This window comes from Salvelinus namaycush, chromosome 16 (genome assembly GCF_016432855.1).
Source record: "Salvelinus namaycush isolate Seneca chromosome 16, SaNama_1.0, whole genome shotgun sequence".
NCBI lineage: Eukaryota > Metazoa > Chordata > Actinopteri > Salmoniformes > Salmonidae > Salvelinus > Salvelinus namaycush.
Genome location: NC_052322.1, coordinates 43,303,361 through 43,326,498, shown reverse-complemented (window position 1 = coordinate 43,326,498; position 23,138 = coordinate 43,303,361). Strand labels below are relative to the sequence as shown.

The 23,138-nt window shown below is 47.2% G+C and overlaps 1 protein-coding gene across 6 annotated transcripts in view; it reads left to right on the top strand.

Annotated features, from left to right (window-relative positions):
* The first annotated feature begins 462 nt into the window (after nucleotides 1–462).
* Nucleotides 463–23,138, top strand: part of LOC120061461 (transcription factor E3-like) — a 46,865-nt gene continuing 24,189 nt past the window's right edge. For 4 of the 6 annotated variants that reach the window (XM_039011289.1, XM_039011287.1, XM_039011288.1 and 1 more), the window contains exons 1-5: nucleotides 463–1,008; nucleotides 10,538–10,651; nucleotides 14,125–14,365; nucleotides 14,551–14,775; nucleotides 21,935–22,030. In XM_039011289.1, coding sequence (XP_038867217.1) covers nucleotides 860–1,008; nucleotides 10,538–10,651; nucleotides 14,125–14,365; nucleotides 14,551–14,775; nucleotides 21,935–22,030 — 825 coding nt within the window. In that variant the 5' untranslated portion in view covers nucleotides 463–859. Of the gene's footprint in view, nucleotides 1,009–7,567; nucleotides 7,962–10,537; nucleotides 10,652–14,124; nucleotides 14,366–14,550; nucleotides 14,776–21,934; nucleotides 22,031–23,138 lie in introns of those variants that run through there. The other 2 variants (XM_039011286.1, XM_039011290.1) reach the window with 2 other exon arrangements.

Sequence of the window (23,138 nt, the reverse complement as noted above, 5' to 3'; positions counted from 1 at the left end):
GTTTAAAAAATAAATAAAAGGAAGACTACAGGTTTATGTGTCATTACGGTGTTTTTGGTTCTCTGAAACATAGGCCTATTCCATATTCAATCTGAATAGATTATCTAATTCAGTAATTCATCAAAATCAACATGACACCTTTCCGATGGGTGAAACTTCTGGACATTTATTCCACGTGTCATCAGTAGTCTTACATGAAAATAACATTTATTCCACGTCAGCAGTAAATAAGAGGATATAGCTTCTGGTATAGTTTTGTGATCTGTGAGCTTTGTGACAAGCAGATGAAATATTTGGTAAGTGAAAAACAACCTCTAAACTGGCCTATGTACATTCGTGGTTCTCTTTACGCAATCCTATTGGCTAAATAATATTCTAGCCCTGCCCACCCGGACCGTTCATTGGAAACCTGGCTTGTCCGTCAAAAGCTCGAACGATCCTTCGTTCGGTGTTGACGGATAAAAAAGGTATACGGACACTCCTAACCTGCAAGACCGATATTTAATTTGTTTTATATTTTAATTTGGTTAAACTTAGGTTAAGGTTACGGTTAAGGTAAGAGTCGTTTTACAGGTCAGGAGTGTCCTTATAGCCTCTCCCAGGTTGACGTCGGCGAGGATTTCTCCTACTTTCACCCCACTTCCCGTAATAGAACGGTTAGCAGAATGATTTGATCACGACTCCCCCCAAATCGAGCCCGCAGCAACACGGTACGAACACTGCTCATTCATTACGGTGTTTGCGCGGTGATAGTCTCTCTCTTTCCCTCTTTCTCTGGATTTGAAGCTGCAGTATCGATTCTTCGGCCCTGCTAAAATACTATCTTTGTTTGCAACTCAGCAACCGACTTGGTAGAGAAATGTCTACCTTTAACGAGGGGCAGAACCGCGAGGAAACGGGGACATTTGAGTCATATCAAAATCGCGTTTTGGTACAGCGAGCGCCTCACGAGCAGCAGCAGACCGTGTTCGTCATTCTAGACACAACCGAAACTCTGAATTTAATCAGGTGAGTCAAATATATATATATATATATATATATATCTTATATATATATCTTATATATATATATATATATCTTATATATATAACAGCTATTCTATTCCGTTGGATATAGCGTGCCATCTATTATCTCCCACTGGTCTACTTATAAAACCAGTAGAACTAACTTACTGGGCATTTTGACCTAATTTGTTGAGTAAATGTTCTGTAATGGCATCACTCTCTGTTATATATGCAGCTGCGGTATCAGAAAGGAAGTGTTCTCGTAGACAGAAAGCTCTCTGTCTAAGCAGGGTAATTAATAGACACACACACATGGGGTCACTAATTCTGCTGAGATGTGTAGGGTGAGTCATCTCCTTCAGCATTGGGCTTATCTGTTGTCTGCTAGACAGGATGACAGGTTATCGGGGCGGCAGGTAGCCTAGTGGACTAGTACCTGAAAGGTTGCTAGATCGAATCCCCCGAGCTGTCAAGTTAAAAATCTGTCGTTCTGTCCCTGAACAAGGCAGTTTAACCCACTGTTCCTAGGCCGTCATTTGTAAATAAGAATTAGTTCTCAACTGACTGTGTCAGAGGAACGATGGGAACCAATACAGCAAGTCAAGAGCAGTAACATGGAATGTGTGTTGTCTTTCATCAAGAACATATGCGTTCTACCATATAGCGTAATTCATTAGTAGGTGGCATGCCAGACAGCCCTGGCAAACTGGTTATCATCTGAGATTGTTTTGTAATGGAGGATTGCCGTTGGAAGTATTTATTATTTTAAGATAAGATCATAAAACAAATATCTGGCATGTATCAAAATAACCTGGGAATGCTATTTCCTGCATAGCACTTTGATCATGCCACTGGTCTGGAGGGGGGAGGAGGAGGAAAAAGGGTGGGTAGTATGTGCATCTGTATACCAATTAGCTACCTTCACCTGAAATGAAAAGCCAAAGTGTATTTGATTCCACATAGCTGTTAAGTTTGCATTCATGTTATAGTTGAAACAGACCTACTGAACTGTTCCTGTTATAGATGAAACAGACCTACTGAACTGTTCCTGTTATAGTTGAAACAGATCTACTGAACTGTTCCTGTTGTTATAGATGAAACAGACCTACTGAACTGTTCCTGTTATAGATGAAACAGACCTACTGAACTGTTCCTGTTATGGATGAAACAGACCTACTGAACTGTTCCTGTTATGGATGAAACAGACCTACTGAACTGTTCCTGTTATAGATGAAACAGACCTACTGAACTGTTCCTGTTATAGATGAAACAGACCTACTGAACTGTTCCTGTTATAGATGAAACAGACCTACTGAACTGTTCCTGTTATAGTTGAAACAGACCTACTGAACTGTTCATGTTATAGATGAAACAGACCTACTGAACTGTTCCTGTTATAGATGAAACAGACCTACTGAACTGTTCCTGTTATAGATGAAACAGACCTACTGAACTGTTCCTGTTATAGATGAAACAGACCTACTGAACTGTTCCTGTTATAGATGAAACAGACCTACTGAACTGTTCCTGTTATGGATGAAACAGACCTACTGAACTGTTCCTGTTATAGATGAAACAGACCTACTGAACTGTTCCTGTTATAGATGAAACAGACCTACTGAACTGTTCCTGTTATAGATGAAACAGACCTACTGAACTGTTCCTGTTATAGATGAAACAGACCTACTGAACTGTTCCTGTTATAGATGAAACAGACCTACTGAACTGTTCCTGTTATAGATGAAACAGACCTACTGAACTGTTCCTGTTATAGATGAAACAGACCTACTGAACTGTTCCTGTTATAGATGAAACAGACCTACTGAACTGTTCCTGTTATAGATGAAACAGACCTACTGAACTGTTCCTGTTATGGTTGAAACAGACCTACTGAACTTGGGATTGAATATATTGTATTTTGTTACACTTTCAATGTCCACATGTTGTTGCATAAAAAGGCAAGTTGCATAATGCTGAGTGATTTAACTATGATGATTTACTCGGGCTATAACTATAGCTGTAATTCAGTAAACTTTAACACTTCTTGAAAGTTACTCAATCTGTATTTTATGTTTTGAATGGGTTTTAAATTCCTGGACGGTTGTTATAACATACTCTCTCCGTGTGTGTGTGTGTGTGTGTGTGTGTGTGTGTGTGTGTGTGTGTGTGTGTGTGTGTGTGTGTGTGTGTGTGTGTGTGTGTGTGTGTGTGTGTGTGTGTGTGTGTGTGTGTGTGTGTGTGTGTGTGTGTGTGTGTGTGTGTGTGTGTGTGTGTCTGCCATGCGTGTGGACCTTGTGTCTGAGTGGAAATGACTCAGCAGAAATCTCCCTCTCAGCTCATTTTTATGGCTTCCTGTGGGTCACATTCCAAATGGCACCCTATTGCCTATATATTGCACTACTTTTGATGGTCCTTGATCTAAAGTAGTGCACTATATAGGGAATTTAGTCCCAAATGGCACCCTATCTACAGCCTGGTCTGGGATGAATGTAGATCTGCTGAGGGGTTGTTATTTAGTATGGTTTGACCAACTAAATGAAAACACATCTCCCCAATAACATCACACTGTGCTGGGTGGACTATTCCTACGATAACATCACACTGAGGGGCATGCTGGGTGGACTATTCCTACGATAACATCACACTGAGGGGCATGCTGGGTGGACTATTCCTAGGATAACATCACACTGAGGGCATGCTGGGTGGACTATTCCTAGGATAACATCACACTGAGGGCATGCTGGGTGGACTATTCCTAGGATAACATCACACTGAGGGCATGCTGGGTGGACTATTCCTACGATAACATCACACTGAGGGCATGCTGGGTGGACTATTCCTAGGATAACATCACACTGAGGGCATGCTGGGTGGACTATTCCTAGGATAACATCACACTGAGGGCATGCTGGGTGGACTATTCCTAGGATAACATCACACTGAGGGCATGCTGGGTGGACTATTCCTAGGATAACATCACACTGAGGGCATGCTGGGTGGACTATTCCTAGGATAACATCACACTGAGGGCATGCTGGGTGGACTATTCCTAGGATAACATCACACTGAGGGCATGCTGGGTGGACTATTCCTAGGATAACATCACACTGAGGGCATGCTGGGTGGACTATTCCTAGGATAACATCACACTGAGGGCATGCTGGGTGGACTATTCCTACGATAACATCACACTGAGGGCATGCTGGGTGGACTATTCCTAGGATAACATCACACTGAGGGCATGCTGGGTGGACTATTCCTAGGATAACATCACACTGAGGGCATGCTGGGTGGACTATTCCTAGGATAACATCACACTGAGGGCATGCTGGGTGGACTATTCCTAGGATAACATCACACTGAGGGCATGCTGGGTGGACTATTCCTAGGATAACATCACACTGAGGGCATGCTGGGTGGACTATTCCTACGATAACATCACACTGAGGGGCATGCTGGGTGGACTATTCCTACGATAACATCACACTGAGGGGCATGCTGGGTGGACTATTCCTACGATAACATCACACTGAGGGGCATGCTGGGTGGACTATTCCTACGATAACATCACACTGAGGGGCATGCTGGGTGGACTATTCCTAGGATAACATCACACTGAGGGCATGCTGGGTGGACTATTCCTAGGATAACATCACACTGAGGGCATGCTGGGTGGACTATTCCTAGGATAACATCACACTGAGGGCATGCTGGGTGGACTATTCCTAGGATAACATCACACTGAGGGCATGCTGGGTGGACTATTCCTAGGATAACATCACACTGAGGGGCATGCTGGGTGGACTATTCCTAGGATAACATCACACTGAGGGCATGCTGGGTGGACTATTCCTAGGATAACATCACACTGAGGGCATGCTGGGTGGACTATTCCTAGGATAACATCACACTGAGGGCATGCTGGGTGGACTATTCCTAGGATAACATCACACTGAGGGCATGCTGGGTGGACTATTCCTAGGATAACATCACACTGAGGGGCATGCTGGGTGGACTATTCCTAGGATAACATCACACTGAGGGCATGCTGGGTGGACTATTCCTAGGATAACATCACACTGAGGGCATGCTGGGTGGACTATTCCTAGGATAACATCACACTGAGGGCATGCTGGGTGGACTATTCCTAGGATAACATCACACTGAGGGCATGCTGGGTGGACTATTTCTACTTCCTGTACTTTTTATTTATTTAACCTTTATTTAACTAGGCAAGTCAGTTAATAGCAAATTCTTATTTACAATGACGGCCTACCAAAAGGTCTCCTGCGGGGTTGGGGGCTGGTATAAAAAATGTAAATACATTTAAATAAACATATAGGCCAAAACACACATCACCACAAGCCTACTTTATTTTATCCCTTTGGAATGTCGACTGTAGTCTACCGCGCTCGCGTCGGCCGTAGTCTACCGCGCTCGCGCCGGCCGTAGTCTACCGCGCTCGCGCCGGCCGTAGTCTACCGCGCTCGCGCCGGCCGTAGTCTACCGCGCTCGCATCGACCGTAGTCTGCCGCGCTCGAGTTGAGTTGTTTTTGTTGTAGTTTTTTATATAATGGTACAGATTAGAGACATCACTAAATGACCAGGTCGGTACAGATTAGAGACATCACTAAATGACCAGGTCGGTACAGATTAGAGACATCACTAAATGACCAGGTCGGTACAGATTAGAGACATCACTAAATGACCAGGTCGGTACAGATTAGAGACATCACTAAATGACCAGGTCGGTACAGATTAGAGACATCACTAAATGACCAGGTCGGTACAGATTAGAGACATCACTAAATGACCAGGTCGGTACAGATTAGAGACATCACTAAATGACCAGGTCGGTACAGATTAGAGACATCACTAAAGGACCAGGTCGGTACAGATTAGAGACATCACTAAAGGACCAGGTCGGTACAGATTAGAGACATCACTAAATGACCAGGTCGGTACAGATTAGAGACATCACTAAATGACCAGGTCGGTACAGATTAGAGACATCACTAAATGACCAGGTCGGTACAGATTAGAGACATCACTAAATGACCAGGTCGGTACAGATTAGAGACATCACTAAATGACCAGGTCGGTACAGATTAGAGACATCACTAAATGACCAGGTCGGTACAGATTAGAGACGTCACTAAATGACCAGGTCGGTACAGATTAGAGACGTCACTAAATGACCAGGTCGGTACAGATTAGAGACGTCACTAAATGACCAGGTCGGTCCAGATTAGAGACGTCACTAAATGACCAGGTCGGTACAGATTAGAGACGTCACTAAATGACCAGGTCGGTACAGATTAGAGACGTCACTAAATGACCAGGTCGGTACAGATTAGAGACGTCACTAAATGACCAGGTCGGTACAGATTAGAGACGTCACTAAATGACCAGGTCGGTACAGATTAGAGACATCACTAAATGACCAGGTCGGTACAGATTAGAGACATCACTAAATGACCAGGTCGGTACAGATTAGAGACATCACTAAATGACCAGGTCGGTACAGATTAGAGACATCACTAAATGACCAGGTCGGTACAGATTAGAGACATCACTAAAGGACCAGGTTGGTACAGATTAGAGACATCACTAAATGACCAGGTTGGTACAGATTAGAGACATCACTAAATGACCAGGTTGGTACAGATTAGAGACATCACTAAATGACCAGGTTTATACCAAGAAAAACATATTCATTAATTGTTTTCTTTGTGATCAATTAAAATAAGACTATAAACACAGATAAAATAATGAGACAGATATTTCACTTGATGTATAAATGTGACACATCCACTTCACGTTTCCACTCACGACCAAATATGGCCCAGTGGCTAGCTGTAGGAGAAGATGTATTTTGGCCAACATTCTGCTAATTTTCTCATTGATGAAAAGAGTTTTCTGTTCCCAAAACTAAAATCTGTTACGAACAGAGTGTACAAAGTTTTGTAGACTACCCTTTCCCAAAGTTTAAAATGTTTTTTGTTGTTTTGGAGTGCAGATGCAAATTGTAGTTATTATTGCACATTTCACAGAGTAGGCGTTCCCTAACGGAAATATGCAAGTATATGCTAGGACGGGCCAATGGGATCTCGCTAACTCGTGTCTGGCTATGCCCCTCCCTCCGTGCTTGTTCTGCCCACTATGACTCATTTGTTCCCGTTTGAAACGACAGACAGTGGTCTATCTTGGTTTAGTTATACAAATCTTTTACCACTAGGCTCCATTTGGTAGGATTTCGTTTAGACTCGGCTATTTTGACGAGAACATGTTATAATGTTTAATCTGCCTCCTTGTCTAATAACAGTAATATTGATACAATCTTTCCCCTGTCTATTGTGTTGTTACAATGGTTACACTACAATGTTCTACAGTCATTAACTACTGTTAGGCTACAATATTATAACGTTTCATTTGACAGAAAGTTGGTGCGTGATTTATAGTAGTCCGGGTAGTAATGGGTTTAGTTCACTAGCTTCCTATTTTTAGCAGCTCTACGGATGCCTGTCATTTTGTCGCGCTGTAGCCTAAGCAACTAATACGATGTAACAAGCCAATTTCTTAGGATGCAAAGGGCATTCTTCGATTTTATTGTCTTAACGGTCATTTGATCGCTGAGGCAAAAACATATATTTTTGGTGGGCCCTAGTTGAATGTTGATGAGGTTTCTATAAATGTTTTGTCGGTTTAACCGTTGAGCGGAGCAGAAGGCTACATTCTCCTCTTTATGATGACAACATGGCTTCCTATTCTATAAAATAAAAAACGACATTTTTGTTTTGACAAACTAATTCTCGTTTTTCTGCATAAACCTAATTGTGAGACTGGAATATTTTCCCACCAAGGACCGATTATGGAATTCCATTACTCGGGTTTCAAGCTAACGGGCTTTCAGTTATTTTTCTCCTGAAGGCAACGGGACTATTTATTCATTTATTGGTGAGTCGGATATATTATTGTTTTCGTATCATAATAGTCATAAAGACTAATATGAGCTCGTATATGGTTCTGTCGTCGCGTGTCATTCTTCGGTGGTAATTCTAGAACAAGACATCTTGGCGGCGTTTCCGTGTTTACATTCTGTGGACGTCTGCTTGGCATCCGGGTTTGGTGTTTTTGGATCTATTTTTCCCCTCAGCCTAGGCTACTGACGAGACCTGCTATAATGTATACTAAACAAAAATATATATATGTAACAATTAAAAATTTGTACTGAATTACAGTTATATAAGGAAATCAGTCAATTTAAATGAATTGATGAGGCCCTAATCTATGGATTTTACCTGACTGGGCAGGGGCGCATCCATGGGGAGCCAGGAGGCCCAGCCATTCAGAATGAGTTTTTCCCCACAAAAGGGCTTTATTACAGACATAAATAGCTTTATTACAGACATAAATGCTCCTCAGTTTCATCAGCTGTCCAGGTGGCTGGTCTCCAGCAGGTAGAGAAGCAGGATATGGAAGTCCTGGGCTGGCATGGTTACATGTTGCCCAGGGTTTTTAGTCTGGTTGTACTTAATGTAAATTCTCTAAAACAACGTTGGAGGCGGTTTATGGTAGAGAAATTAACATTCAATTCTCTGGCAACAGCTCTGGTGGACATTCCTGCAGTCAACATGCCATTTGCGAGCTCCTTCAAAACTTGAGACATCTGTAGCATTGTGTCGTGTGCCAAAACTGCACCTTTTAGTGGCCTTTTGTCTCCCAGCACAAGGTGCACCTGTGTAATGATCATGCTGTTTAATCAGCTTATTGATATTCCACACCTATCAGGTGGATATATATCTTGGCAAAGGAGAAATGCTCACTAACTGGGAAGAGAAATATGCTTTTTGTGAGTATGGAACATTTCTGGGATCTTTTATTTCAGCTCATGAAGCATGGATCAACACTTTACATGTTGTGTTTTATAGTTTTGTTCAGTAAATATACAGCGCCTTCAGAAAATATGCACAACCCTTGACTCTTTCCACATGGTTACGTTACAGCCTTATTCTAAAATGTATTATAGTTTTTCCCCCCTCATCAATCTACACACAATACCCTATAATGAAAAGCAAAAACACACACACATATATATATATATATATATATGTATGTTGTTGTATGTTACTGACCTGTAGTTGTATGTTATTGTATGTTACTGACCTGTAGTTGTATGTTACTGACCTGTAGTTGTATGTTACTGACCTGTAGTTGTATGTTACTGACCTGTAGTTGTATGTTACTGACCTGTAGTTGTGTGTTACTGACCTGTAGTTGTATGTTATTGTATGTTACTGACCTGTAGTTGTATGTTACTGACCTGTAGTTGTGTGTTACTGACCTGTAGTTGTATGTTACTGACCTGTAGTTGTATGTTACTGACCTGTATGTTACTGACCTGTAGTTGTATGTTACTGACCTGTAGTTGTAGTTGTATGTTACTGACCTGTAGTTGTAGTTGTATGTTACTGACCTGTAGTTGTATGTTACTGACCTGTAGTTGTAGTTGTATGTTACTGACCTGTAGTTGTAGTTGTATGTTACTGACCTGTAGTTGTATGTTACTGACCTGTAGTTGTATGTTACTGACCTGTAGTTGTATGTTACTGACCTGTAGTTGTATGTTACTGACCTGTAGTTGTATGCTACTGACCTGTAGTTGTATGTTACTGACCTGTAGTTGTATGTTACTGACCTGTAGTTGTATGTTACTGACCTGTAGTTGTATTATGTTGTATGTTACTGACCTGTAGTTGTATGTTCCTGACCTGTAGTTGTATGTTCCTGACCTGTAGTTGTATGTTCCTGACCTGTAGTTGTATGTTCCTGACCTGTAGTTGTATTATGTTGTATGTTACTGACCTGTAGTTGTATGTTACTGACCTGTAGTTGTATGTTGTTGTATGTTACTGACCTGTAGTTGTATGTTACTGACCTGTAGTTGTATGTTACTGACCTGTAGTTGTATGTTACTGACCTGTAGTTGTATGTTACTGACCTGTAGTTGTATGTTACTGACCTGTAGTTGTATGTTACTGACCTGTAGTTGTATGCTACTGACCTGTAGTTGTATGCTACTGACCTGTAGTTGTATGCTACTGACCTGTAGTTGTATGTTACTGACCTGTAGTTGTATTATGTTGTATGTTACTGACCTGTAGTTGTATGTTCCTGACCTGTAGTTGTATGTTCCTGACCTGTAGTTGTATTATGATGTATGTTACTGACCTGTAGTTGTATGTTACTGACCTGTAGTTGTATGTTACTGACCTGTAGTTGTATGTTGTTGTATGTTACTGACCTGTAGTTGTATGTTACTGACCTGTAGTTGTATGTTACTGACCTGTAGTTGTATGTTGTTGTATGTTCCTGACCTGTAGTTGTATGTTCCTGACCTGTAGTTGTATTATGTTGTATGTTACTGACCTGTAGTTGTATGTTACTGACCTGTAGTTGTATGTTACTGACCTGTAGTTGTATGTTGTTGTATGTTACTGACCTGTAGTTGTATGTTGTTGTTTTGTTTCCAGTGTGGAGCCTCTCCTACCTGAGTCGGGGATAGTAGCAGATATCGAGGTTGAGAGCATCCTCCCTTCAGACTCTGATACCTTCTACCAGCTGAAGAGCCAGCCCATCACTCTGAGGTGAATATATATATATATATATATACACTCACACTCACACAGACACACACACTGACACTGTTCTACACTCACTCACACACACACACTCACACTGACACACACACACACTTCTACACTCACACACACACACGCACACACTCACACTGTTCTACACACACACACACACACACACACACACACACACACACACACACACACACACACACTGTTCTACACTCACACACACACACACACACACACACTGTTCTACACTCACACTCACACTGACACTCACACTGAAACAGTCACGGACACTGACTCACACACACACTGTTCTAGGTCAGACCAGATACTATCTTCATGTCGGTCTAACCTCCCATTCTTGTCCTCCCCTGTCCATCATGTACACGGAACTGTTTTACCAAAACGTGTCTGTGCACTGCCTAGCTCAATCCAATCGAATTGTATTTGTTCACATGCGCCGAATACAACGGGTGTGGGCTTAACCGTGAAACGCTGGCTTTGACGAGCCCTTTAACAAACAAATGCAGAGTTTAAAAAAACCTTTATGATAGAAAGAAAAATAGTAACACGAGGAATAAGGAAATGATTTTCTCTGCTTCACGGAGAGACAGACGATCAGGTTACTGTTGTTTCTCCTCTTGTCTAAACCCCTGGGAAATCCCACAGTGTATTCACAGTGACTCAGCAACAATACACGGACACATCGAGGAGGATGAGAGTTGAAGGCAATGTTATTAGTCTCTTTTTTGGGGGTGGGGGGGGGGGGACGGACGGACAAGAGAGTAGGTGTTTGGAGTAGACAATCTGTTAGGACATTCTCCGGTAGTAATGGTAGTATTTTGTGTGACCTATTGAAAGACAAAATGTTTGATTTGATTGTTACTTGTAATGTGTTCAGTGACAGTGTTGGCATCTCGATAGGGGAACATTTACAATGCTTACAAAGATTTTATACATCTTCATTTCCACTTTGGAGAGGTTGTGTTCGATGCTGAGGGTTACAGTAGTAACTTCACACAACCTTCGTCATGTTGATCTAGATCTTAGACTCGCACAACCTTAGATAGTCATGTTAGTTCAAGCGTGATCATGTTGTGGGAACTTCTGACTGGGAAAGCCCTCCCAGGGTGAAGGTAAGGTCACTTCTGACTGGGAAAGCCCTCCCAGGGTGAAGGTAAGGTCACTTCTGACTGGGAAAGCCCTCCCAGGGTGAAGGTAAGGTCACTTCTGACTGGGAAAGCCCTCCCAGGGTGAAGGTAAGGTCACTTCTGACTGGGAAAGCCCTCCCAGGGTGAAGGTAAGGTCACTTCTGACTGGGAAAGCCCTCCCAGGGTGAAGGTAAGGTCACTTCTGACTGGGAAAGCCCTCCCAGGGTGAAGGTAAGCTGTAAGGTGACTTGGTTTGTAGTTTTGATTCCCTCGTCTCCTTGTGTGTATCCAGGGGCGACTGAGGAAGACGTTAACAGCAGAGGGTTTAGAGTGAAGGGTTTAGGCTGTAGGGTTTTAGTTCTTAGTGACTGATCTGGTATGGCTACTGGGTGTAGGGTTTAGGGTGTAGGGTTTTAGTTCTTAGTGACTGATCTGGTATGGCTACTGGGTGGGTTTAGGGTGGAGGGTTTAGGGTGGAGGGTTTTAGTTCCTAGTGACTGATCTGGTATGGCTACTGGGTGGAGGGTTTAGGGTGTAGGGTTTAGGGTGTAGGGTTTTAGTTCTTAGTGACTGATCTGGTATGGCTACTGGGTGGAGGGTTTAGGGTGTAGGGTTTAGGGTGTAGGGTTTTAGTTCTTAGTGACTGATCTGGTATGGCTACTGGGTGGAGGGTTTAGGCTGTAGGGTTTTAGTTCTTAGTGACTGATCTGGTATGGCTACTGTGTGGAGGGTTTAGGGTGGAGGGTTTAGGCTGTAGGGTTTTAGTTCTTAGTGACTGATCTGGTATGGCTACTGGGTGTTAGGTTTAGGGTGTAGGGTTTTAGTTCCTAGTGACTGATCTGGTATGGCTACTGGGTGGAGGGTTTAGGGTGTAGGGTTTTAGTTCTTAGTGACTGATCTGGTATGGCTACTGGGTGTAGGGTTTAGGGTGTAGGGTTTTAGTTCCTAGTGACTGATCTGGTATGGCTACTGGGTGGAGGGTTTAGGGTGTAGGGTTTTAGTTCCTAGTGACTGATCTGGTATGGCTACTGGGTGGAGGGTGTAGGGTTTAGGGTGTAGGGTTTTAGTTCCTAGTGACTGATCTGGTATGGCTACTGGGTGGAGGGTTTAGGGTGTAGGGTTTAGGGTGTAGGGTTTTAGTTCCTAGTGACTGATCTGGTATGGCTACTGGGTGGAGGGTTTAGGGTGTAGGGTTTAGGGTGTAGGGTTTTAGTTCTTAGTGACTGATCTGGTATGGCTACTGGGTGGAGGGTTTAGGGTGGAGGGTTTAGGGTGAAGGGTTTAGTTTCTAGTGGCTGATCTGGTATGGGTACTAGGACGATGACAGCAGAGTTAGACTCCCTGTGTGAAGCTACTAGGCTTTAGGGTGTAGGCTTTAGGGTGTAGGGTTTAGTTGAGTTCTAGGGGCTTCCCAGTGAGTCACTCAGCAGGATGGAAATATACTGTATCTCTATGTAACGACAGAGTCTTGTGAAAATAGTGTTCTGTACTTTCAGTTGTCCTCGTTGGAAACAGACTTGTAACGGTGCACAGCAATCTGAACCCGCGTACCTTAACCGCTACATATTGTACTATCTACATAGTATCATCGTCATCATCGTCGCTGCTCTTTCAATTCCCTGAGTTCTGCCTCTCTTCATCAAGGAGACTGGTCTTGAGAAAAACCTTCTGGTGCAGCGTTGACATTTAACAAACAAATGTATTTCCTGTTCCTGTTTGTTCTCTCCTGCTTATTTCACTGCATTTCTGTATTCTCAATGTATACATCATGTTTAATTTATGTTTTATATTGTATACAGTTTTTATACTGACCCTGCCCCCCCCCTCCCCCTGCAGCCCGTCTCTGTCCCCTCCCCCTGCAGCCCGTCTCTGTCCCCCCCCTCGCCCTGCAGCCCGTCTCTGTCCCCCCCCCCTCCCCCTGCAGCCCGTCTCTGTCCCCCCCCTCCCCCTGCAGCCCGTCTCTGTCCCCCCCCTCCCCCTGCAGCCCGTCTCTGTCCCCCCCCCCCCTCCCCCTGCAGCTGCCCCCTCCCCCTGCAGCCCGTCTCTGTCCCCCCCCTCCCCCTGCAGCCCGTCTCTGTCCCCCCCCTCCCCCTGCAGCCCGTCTCTGTCCCCCCCCCCCTCCCCCTGCAGCTGCCCCCTCCCCCTGCAGCCCGTCTCTGTCCCCCCCCCCCCTCCCCCTGCAGCTCGTCTCTGTCCCCCCCCCCCCCCCCTCCCCCTGCAGCCCGTCTCTGTCCTCCAATCAAATTGGGCACAATAAAGCTAATCATAGTGACGTGACTCTGTCCCCCCCCTCCCCCCCCCCCCCCCTCCCTCTCTCTGCAGCGTGTCCCAGCCCCCCTCTGACGCGGCGTCTCCCTCCTCCGGCTCGGTGATGACGTCCCGGGTGTTGATGAGGCAGGAGCTGATGCGCCAGCAGGCCAGGGACCAGGAGAGGAGAGAGGCCCAGCAGCAGGTCTCCTCGGCCCAGCTACGCACCACCGACTCCTCCCCAGCCATCTCCGTGGCCCCAGGGCATCCCGGGGCCAGACCTCCCCCTGCCCAGGTTCCTGTGGAGGTCCTCAAGGTAGGTCACGCCCCTGCTGGAGCGCTCTGACCATTGTATTTTGAGGAGGACTTGCGCATGCTCGTGACAACAAACGTCTTATCTGTTTGTGCTTATTAAAACGGAAGTCTTACAGTTCATTTATAACCAGATTATAATGCATTTAATCATTGACTAATCTGACCATCTCTCTCTCTCTCCTGTAGGTTCAGACCCACCTGGAAAACCCCACTTGGTATCACATCCAGGCCTCCCAGAGACAACAGGTTAAACACTACCTCTCCTCCACCCTCGGGAACAAAGTGACCAATCAGACGCTGGGCGCCTCCCCCTCGCCTCAGTCCGTATCCGCCCCCTCTCTCCAGCCTGCAGCCAGCAGCACTCCCAGCAGCCCATTGGCTGTGCTCAGCCTGAGCTCCAACAAAGAGGAGGTATATCACTGTTAGAAACATACAGATACAAAAATAATACTGTCTGTCTGTCTGACTGGAACTGGTCTGTCTGTCTGACGAACTGGTCTGACTGGAACTGGTCTGTCTGTCTGACTGGAACTGGTCTGACTGGAACTGGTCTGACTGGAACTGGTCTGTCTGGAACTGGTCTGTCTGTCTGACTGGAACTGGTCTGTCTGTCTCTGTCTGTCTGACTGGAACTGGTCTGTCTGTCTGACTGACTGGAACTGGTCTGTCTGTCTGACTGACTGGAACTGGTCTGTCTGTCTGACTGACTGGAACTGGTCTGTCTGTCTGACTGACTGGAACTGGTCTGTCTGTCTGACTGACTGGAACTGGTCTGTCTGTCTGACTGACTGGAACTGGTCTGTCTGTCTGACTGACTGGAACTGGTCTGTCTGTCTGACTGACTGGAACTGGTCTGTCTGACTGACTGGAACTGGTCTGTCTGACTGACTGGAACTGGTCTGTCTGACTGACTGGAACTGGTCTGTCTGTCTGACTGACTGGAACTGGTCTGTCTGACTGACTGGAACTGGTCTGTCTGTCTGACTGACTGGAACTGGTCTGTCTGTCTGACTGACTGGAACTGGTCTGTCTGTCTGTCTGACTGGAACTGGTCTGTCTGTCTGGTCTGTCTGACTGGAACTGGTCTGTCTGACTGGAACTGGTCTGTCTGTCTGTCTGACTGGAACTGGTCTGTCTGTCTGTCTGACTGGAACTGGTCTGTCTGTCTGTCTGACTGGAACTGGTCTGTCTCTGTCTGACTGGAACTGGTCTGTCTCTGTCTGACTGGAACTGGTCTGTCTGTCTGACTGACTGGAACTGGTCTGTCTGTCTGACTGACTGGAACTGGTCTGTCTGTCTGACTGACTGGAACTGGTCTGTCTGTCTGACTGACTGGAACTGGTCTGTCTGTCTGACTGGAACTGGTCTGTCTGACTGACTGACTGGAACTGGTCTGTCTGACTGACTGACTGGAACTGGTCTGTCTGTCTGACTGACTGGAACTGGTCTGTCTGTCTGACTGACTGGAACTGGTCTGTCTGTCTGACTGACTGGAACTGGTCTGTCTGTCTGACTGACTGGAACTGGTCTGTCTGTCTGACTGACTGGAACTGGTCTGTCTGTCTGACTGACTGGAACTGGTCTGACTGGAACTGGTCTGTCTGTCTGACTGACTGGAACTGGTCTGACTGGAACTGGTCTGTCTGTCTGTCTGGAACTGGTCTGTCTGGAACTGGTCTGTCTGGAACTGGTCTGTCTGTCTGTCTGGAACTGGTCTGTCTGTCTGACTGGAACTGGTCTGTCTGTCTGACTGACTGGAACTGGTCTGTCTGTCTGACTGACTGGAACTGGTCTGTCTGTCTGACTGACTGGAACTGGTCTGTCTGTCTGACTGACTGGAACTGGTCTGTCTGTCTGACTGACTGGAACTGGTCTGTCTGTCTGACTGGAACTGGTCTGTCTGTCTGACTGACTGGAACTGGTCTGTCTGTCTGACTGACTGGAACTGGTCTGTCTGTCTGTCTGTCTGGAACTGGTCTGTCTGGAACTGGTCTGTCTGGAACTGGTCTGTCTGTCTGGAACTGGTCTGTCTGTCTGGAACTGGTCTGTCTGTCTGACTGGAACTGGTCTGTCTGTCTGACTGGAACTGGTCTGTCTGTGATTGGAACTGGTCTGTCTGGAACTGGTCTGTCTGACTGACTGGAACTGGACTGTCTGTCTGACTGGAACTGGACTGTCTGTCTGACTGACTGGAATTGGTCTGTCTGTCTGACTGACTGGAATTGGTCTGTCTGTCTGACAGGAACTGGTTTGTCTGACTGACTGGAACTGGTCTGTCTGGAACTGGTCTGTTTGTCTGTCTGGAACTGGTCTGTCTGGAACTGGTCTGTCTGTCTGACTGGAACTGGTCTGTCTGTCTGTCTGGAACTGGTCTGTCTGGAACTGGTCTGTCTGGAACTGGTCTGTCTGGAACTGGTCTGTCTGGAACTGGTCTGTCTGGAACTGGTCTGTCTGTCTGTCTGGAACTGGTCTGTCTGTCTGACTGGAACTGGTCTGTCTGTCTGACTGGAACTGGTCTGTCTGACTGGAACTGGTCTGTCTGTCTGACTGGAACTGGTCTGTCTGTCTGACTGGAACTGGTCTGTCTGTCTGTCTGGAACTGGTCTGTCTGTCTGACTGGAACTGGTCTGTCTGACTGGAACTGGTCTGTCTGTCTGTCTGACTGGAACTGGTCTGTGTCTGTCTGTCTGTCTGGAACTGGTCTGTCTGTCTGACTGGAACTGGTCTGTCTGGAACTGGTCTGTTTGTCTGTCTGGAACTGGTCTGTCTGGAACTGGTCTGTCTGTCTGACTGGAACTGGTCTGTCTGTCTGTCTGGAACTGGTCTGTCTGGAACTGGTCTGTCTGGAACTGGTCTGTCTGGAACTGGTCTGTCTGGAACTGGTCTGTCTGGAACTGGTCTGTCTGTCTGTCTGGAACTGGTCTGTCTGTCTGACTGGAACTGGTCTGTCTGTCTGACTGGAACTGGTCTGTCTGACTGGAACTGGTCTGTCTGTCTGACTGGAACTGGTCTGTCTGTCTGACTGGAACTGGTCTGTCTGTCTGTCTGGAACTGGTCTGTCTGTCTGACTGGAACTGGTCTGTCTGACTGGAACTGGTCTGTCTGTCTGTCTGACTGGAACTGGTCTGTGTCTGTCTGTCTGTCTGGAACTGGTCTGTCTGTCTGACTGGAACTGGTCTGTCTGACTGGAACTGGTCTGTCTGTCTGACTGGAACTGGTCTGTCTGTCTGACTGGAACTGGTCTGTCTGTCTGACTGGAACTGGTCTGTCTGACTGGAACTGGTCTGTCTGTCTGTCTGACTGGAACTGGTCTGTCTGTCTGTCTGACTGGAACTGGTCTGTCTGTCTGACTGGAACTGGTCTGTCTGTCTGACTGGAACTGGTCTGTCTGACTGACTGACTGGAACTGGTCTGTCTGTCTGACTGACTGGAACTGGTCTGTCTGTCTGACTGACTGGAACTGGTCTGTCTGTCTGACTGACTGGAACTGGTCTGTCTGTCTGACTGACTGGAACTGGTCTGTCTGTCTGACTGACTGGAACTGGTCTGTCTGTCTGACTGACTGGAACTGGTCTGTCTGTCTGTCTGACTGACTGACTGACTGGAACTGGTCTGTCTGTCTGTCTGACTGACTGACTGACTGGAACTGGTCTGTCTGTCTGACTGACTGGAACTGGTCTGTCTGTCTGACTGACTGGAACTGGTCTGTCTGTCTGTCTGACTGACTGGAACTGGTCTGTCTGTCTGACTGACTGACTGACTGGAACTGGTCTGTCTGTCTGACTGACTGACTGACTGACTGACTGGAACTGGTCTGTCTGACTGACTGACTGGAACTGGTCTGTCTGACTGACTGACTGGAACTGGTCTGTCTGTCTGTCTGTCTGGAACTTGTCTGTCTGACTGGAACTGGTCTGTCTGTCTGTCTGACTGGAACTGGTCTGTCTGTCTGTCTGACTGGAACTGGTCTGTCTGTCTGTCTGACTGGAACTGGTCTGACTGGAACTGGTCTGTCTCTGTCTGACTGGAACTGGTCTGTCTGTCTGTCTGACTGACTGACTGACTGACTGACTGACTGACTGACTGACTGACTGACTGACTGACTGACTGACTGGAACTGGTCTGACTGACTGGAACTGGTCTGTCTGTCTGACTGGAACTTGTCTGTCTGTCTGTCTGACTGGAACTTGTCTGTCTGACTGGAACTGGTCTGTCTGTCTGTCTGACTGGAACTGGTCTGTCTGTCTGTCTGACTGGAACTGGTCTGTCTGTCTGTCTGACTGGAACTGGTCTGTCTGTCTGTCTGACTGGAACTGGTCTGTCTGTCTGTCTGACTGGAACTGGTCTGTCTGTCTGTCTGACTGGAACTGGTCTGTCTGTCTGTCTGACTGGAACTGGTCTGTCTGTCTGTCTGACTGGAACTGGTCTGTCTGTCTGTCTGACTGGAACTGGTCTGTCTGTCTGTCTGACTGGAACTGGTCTGTCTGTCTGTCTGACTGGAACTGGTCTGTCTGTCTGACTGGAACTGGTCTGTCTGTCTGACTGACTGGAACTGGTCTGTCTGTCTGACTGACTGGAACTGGTCTGTCTGTCTGACTGACTGGAACTGGTCTGTCTGTCTGACTGACTGGAACTGGTCTGTCTGTCTGACTGACTGGAACTGGTCTGTCTGTCTGACTGACTGGAACTGGTCTGTCTGTCTGACTGACTGGAACTGGTCTGTCTGTCTGACTGACTGGAACTGGTCTGTCTGTCTGACTGACTGGAACTGGTCTGTCTGTCTGACTGACTGGAACTGGTCTGTCTGTCTGACTGACTGGAACTGGTCTGTCTGTCTGACTGACTGGAACTGGTCTGTCTGTCTGACTGACTGGAACTGGTCTGTCTGTCTGACTGACTGGAACTGGTCTGTCTGTCTGACTGACTGGAACTGGTCTGTCTGTCTGACTGACTGGAACTGGTCTGTCTGTCTGACTGACTGGAACTGGTCTGTCTGTCTGACTGACTGGAACTGGTCTGTCTGTCTGACTGACTGGAACTGGTCTGTCTGTCTGACTGACTGGAACTGGTCTGTCTGTCTGACTGACTGGAACTGGTCTGTCTGTCTGACTGACTGGAACTGGTCTGTCTATCTGACTGGGGCTGGTCTGACTGGGGCTGGTCTGACTGGGGCTGGTCTGACTGGGGCTGGTCTGTCTGACTGTCTGACCCGGGGCTGGTCTGTCTGACTGTCTGACCCGGGGCTGGTCTGTCTGACTGTCTGACCCGGGGCTGGTCTGTCTGACTGTCTGACCCGGGGCTGGTCTGTCTGACTGTCTGACCCGGGGCTGGTCTGTCTGACTGTCTGACCCGGGGCTGGTCTGTCTGACTGTCTGACCCGGGGCTGGTCTGTCTGACTGTCTGACCCGGGGCTGGTCTGTCTGACTGTCTGACCCGGGGCTGGTCTGTCTGACTGTCTGACCCGGGGCTGGTCTGTCTGACTGTCTGACCCGGGGCTGGTCTGTCTGACTGTCTGACCCGGGGCTGGTCTGTCTGACTGTCTGACCCGGGGCTGGTCTGTCTGACTGTCTGACCCGGGGCTGGTCTGTCTGACTGTCTGACCCGGGGCTGGTCTGTCTGACTGTCTGACCCGGGGCTGGTCTGTCTGACTGTCTGACCCGGGGCTGGTCTGTCTGACTGTCTGACCCGGGGCTGGTCTGTCTGTCTGTCTGACCCGGGGCTGGTCTGTCTGACTGTCTGACCCGGGGCTGGTCTGTCTGTCTGTCTGACCCGGGGCTGGTCTGTCTGTCTGTCTGACCCGGGGCTGGTCTGTCTGTCTGTCTGACCCGGGGCTGGTCTGTCTGTCTGACCCGGGGCTGGTCTGTCTGTCTGACCCGGGGCTGGTCTGTCTCCTGCACCTTGCTCTTTGTGTGTTTGGCACCACAGCGTTCTGTTAAATACAACATCGGCCAGTCTAATAACCTCAGCACGCTTCACAATTCATACCAATATCACAGACACTTCAATTAAAGGTGTACTCCACTGCCTGTTGCTGTGTCAGTCTGTGTATTCACTTCTGGAGAAAAAACTCATTCATTTGTCCCTGAGGGGATGAATAAAGTTTAATTGAAATGTAATTGACCTGGAATTTTTAAAGTCAGTGTGTCGATAAAGCTCTTACTCAGACTTCTATGGTTCTAAAGGAGGGCTTGACTTGTAGCAAGGAATGAAATAATCTGAAGAATACATTTCATAATAAGAGTCTGAAGAAGACATTTCATAATAAGAGTCTGAAGAAGACATTTCATAAGGAATGAAATAATCTGAAGAAGACATTTCATAAGGAATTAATTAATCTGAAGAAGACATTTCATAATAAGAGTCTGAAGAAGACATTTCATAATAAGAGTCTGAAGAAGACATTTCATAATAAGAGTCTGAAGAAGACATTTCATCATAAGAGTCTGAAGAAGACATTTCATAATAAGAGTGTGAAGAAGACATTTCATATGAAGAGTGTAAAGAAGCCATTTTCTAGGAAGAGCGTGAGTCCGTTTCATTGTGGCTTGTGGTGCCTCATTCATAAAGTGCTGTGTGTGGAGTGTTTTCAGTGAGGTTTCCTATGAATGACTCACCCTGTCTAACGCGCTGGCTCAATCTGGCTGTATGTCTGGCCCAACGTGCCGGGAGACAAGGGACCATATGTATCAAGCACCTCAGACTAGGAGCACTGACCTGGGAGCACTGACCTGGGAGCACTGACCTGGGAGCACTGATCTGGGAGCACTGACCTGGGAGCACTGACCTGGGAGCACTGACCTGGGAGCACTGACCTGGGAGCACTGACCTGGGAGCACTGACCTGGGAGCACTGATCTGGGAGCACTGACCTGGGAGCACTGACCTGGGAGCACTGACCTGGGAGCACTGATCTGGGAGCACTGATCTGGGAGCACTGACCTGGGATCACTGATCTGGGATCACTGATCTGGGATCACTGATCTGGGATCAGGTTTGCCATTTAGCTGATCATGGAGGGAGGGAGGCTAGATTTTATTTATTTCACCTTTATTTAACCAGGTCTGCCAGTTGAGAACAAGTTCTCATTTGCAACTGCGACCTGGCCAAGATAAAGCATAGCAGTGCGACACATACAACACAGAGTTACACATGGAATAAACATGCATACAATCAATAATACAATAGAAAAAGGCTATATACAGTGTGTGCAAATGAGGTAGATGTGGGTGGGAGGGAGGGTAGATGTGGGAGGGTAGATGTGGGAGGGAGGGTAGATGTGGGAGGGAGGGAGGGTAGATGTGGGAGGGAGGGAGGGTAGATGTGGGAGGGAGGGAGGGTAGATGTGGGAGGGAGGGTAGATGTAGGAGGGAGGGTAGATGTAGGAGGGAGGGTAGATGTGGGAGGGTAGATGTGGGAGGGAGGGAGGGTAGATGTGGGAGGGAGGGTAGATGTAGGAGGGAGGGTAGATGTGGGAGGGAGGGAGGGTAGATGTGGGAGGGAGGGAGGGAGGGAGAGAGATGTGCATCATGTCACCTCTTCCTCTACTGACCCCAGAGCTGTTTGTATTTCAGATGGAAGATGTGATCGATGACATCATCAGTCTTGAATCCAGTCTTAACGATGAGTTCTTTACGTTGATCGATCCTGGACTACAGGTGGCCAACACGGTATGTATTTAAACATACATTATCTAAACCTTATATACTCTCGTCTACAGGGTACGTATTTAAACATAGTACCCAGGACATATGACGATGCGTTCACTCCTGGGGATGAATGAATCATCTGTAAACCCGCTTCTTGAAAATGAAACTGATGTATGTGAATTGATACCGCTGCAAGCAGCCGCTTTATAAGGGAGTCCTCTTCGATCTTCTCCAGAGGCGGTCACTGAAAGGTGACCTTTGCTCTTATTGGGCTTATCAACACATTGTCTTTTGTGTCTCAGTTGAGTGTCCATGGTGTTTTGTGTTGTCGGAGATCATTGATTTGTAAAAAAAAAAATTTTTGGGGGGGGGGAAGCAGGGTAGTTAGATGTCAAGTCAGAGACAGTGGAATCCATCCTGGCGATGACAGTCAACATAGTAGTCTGACAGTGGTCAGGGCAGAGTGGGGTGTGGCCAGGACAGAGTGGGGTAGAGTGGGGTGTGGTCAGGACAGAGTGGGGTAGAGTGGGGTGTGGTCAGGACAGAGTGGGGTAGAGTGGGGTGTGGTCAGGACAGAGTGGGGTAGAGTGGGGTGTGGTCAGGACAGAGTGGGGTAGAGTGGGGTGTGGTCAGGACAGAGTGGGGTAGAGTGGGGTGTGGTCAGGACAGAGTGGGGTAGAGTGGGGTGTGGTCAGGACAGAGTGGGGTAGAGTGGGGTGTGGCCAGGACAGAGTGGGGTAGAGTGGGGTGTGGTCAGGACAGAGTGGGGTAGAGTGGGGTGTGGTCAGGACAGAGTGGGGTAGAGTGGGGTGTGGTCAGGACAGAGTGGGGTAGAGTGGGGTGTGGTCAGGACAGAGTGGGGTAGAGTGGGGTGTGGTCAGGACAGAGTGGGGTAGAGTGGGGTGTGGTCAGGACAGAGTGGGGTAGAGTGGGGTGTGGTCAGGACAGAGTGGGGTAGAGTGGGGTGTGGTCAGGACAGAGTGGGGTAGAGTGGGGTGTGGTCAGGACAGAGTGGGGTAGAGTGGGGTGTGGTCAGGACAGAGTGGGGTAGAGTGGGGTGTGGTCAGGACAGAGTGGGGTAGAGTGGGGTGTGGTCAGGACAGAGTGGGGTAGAGTGGGGTGTGGTCAG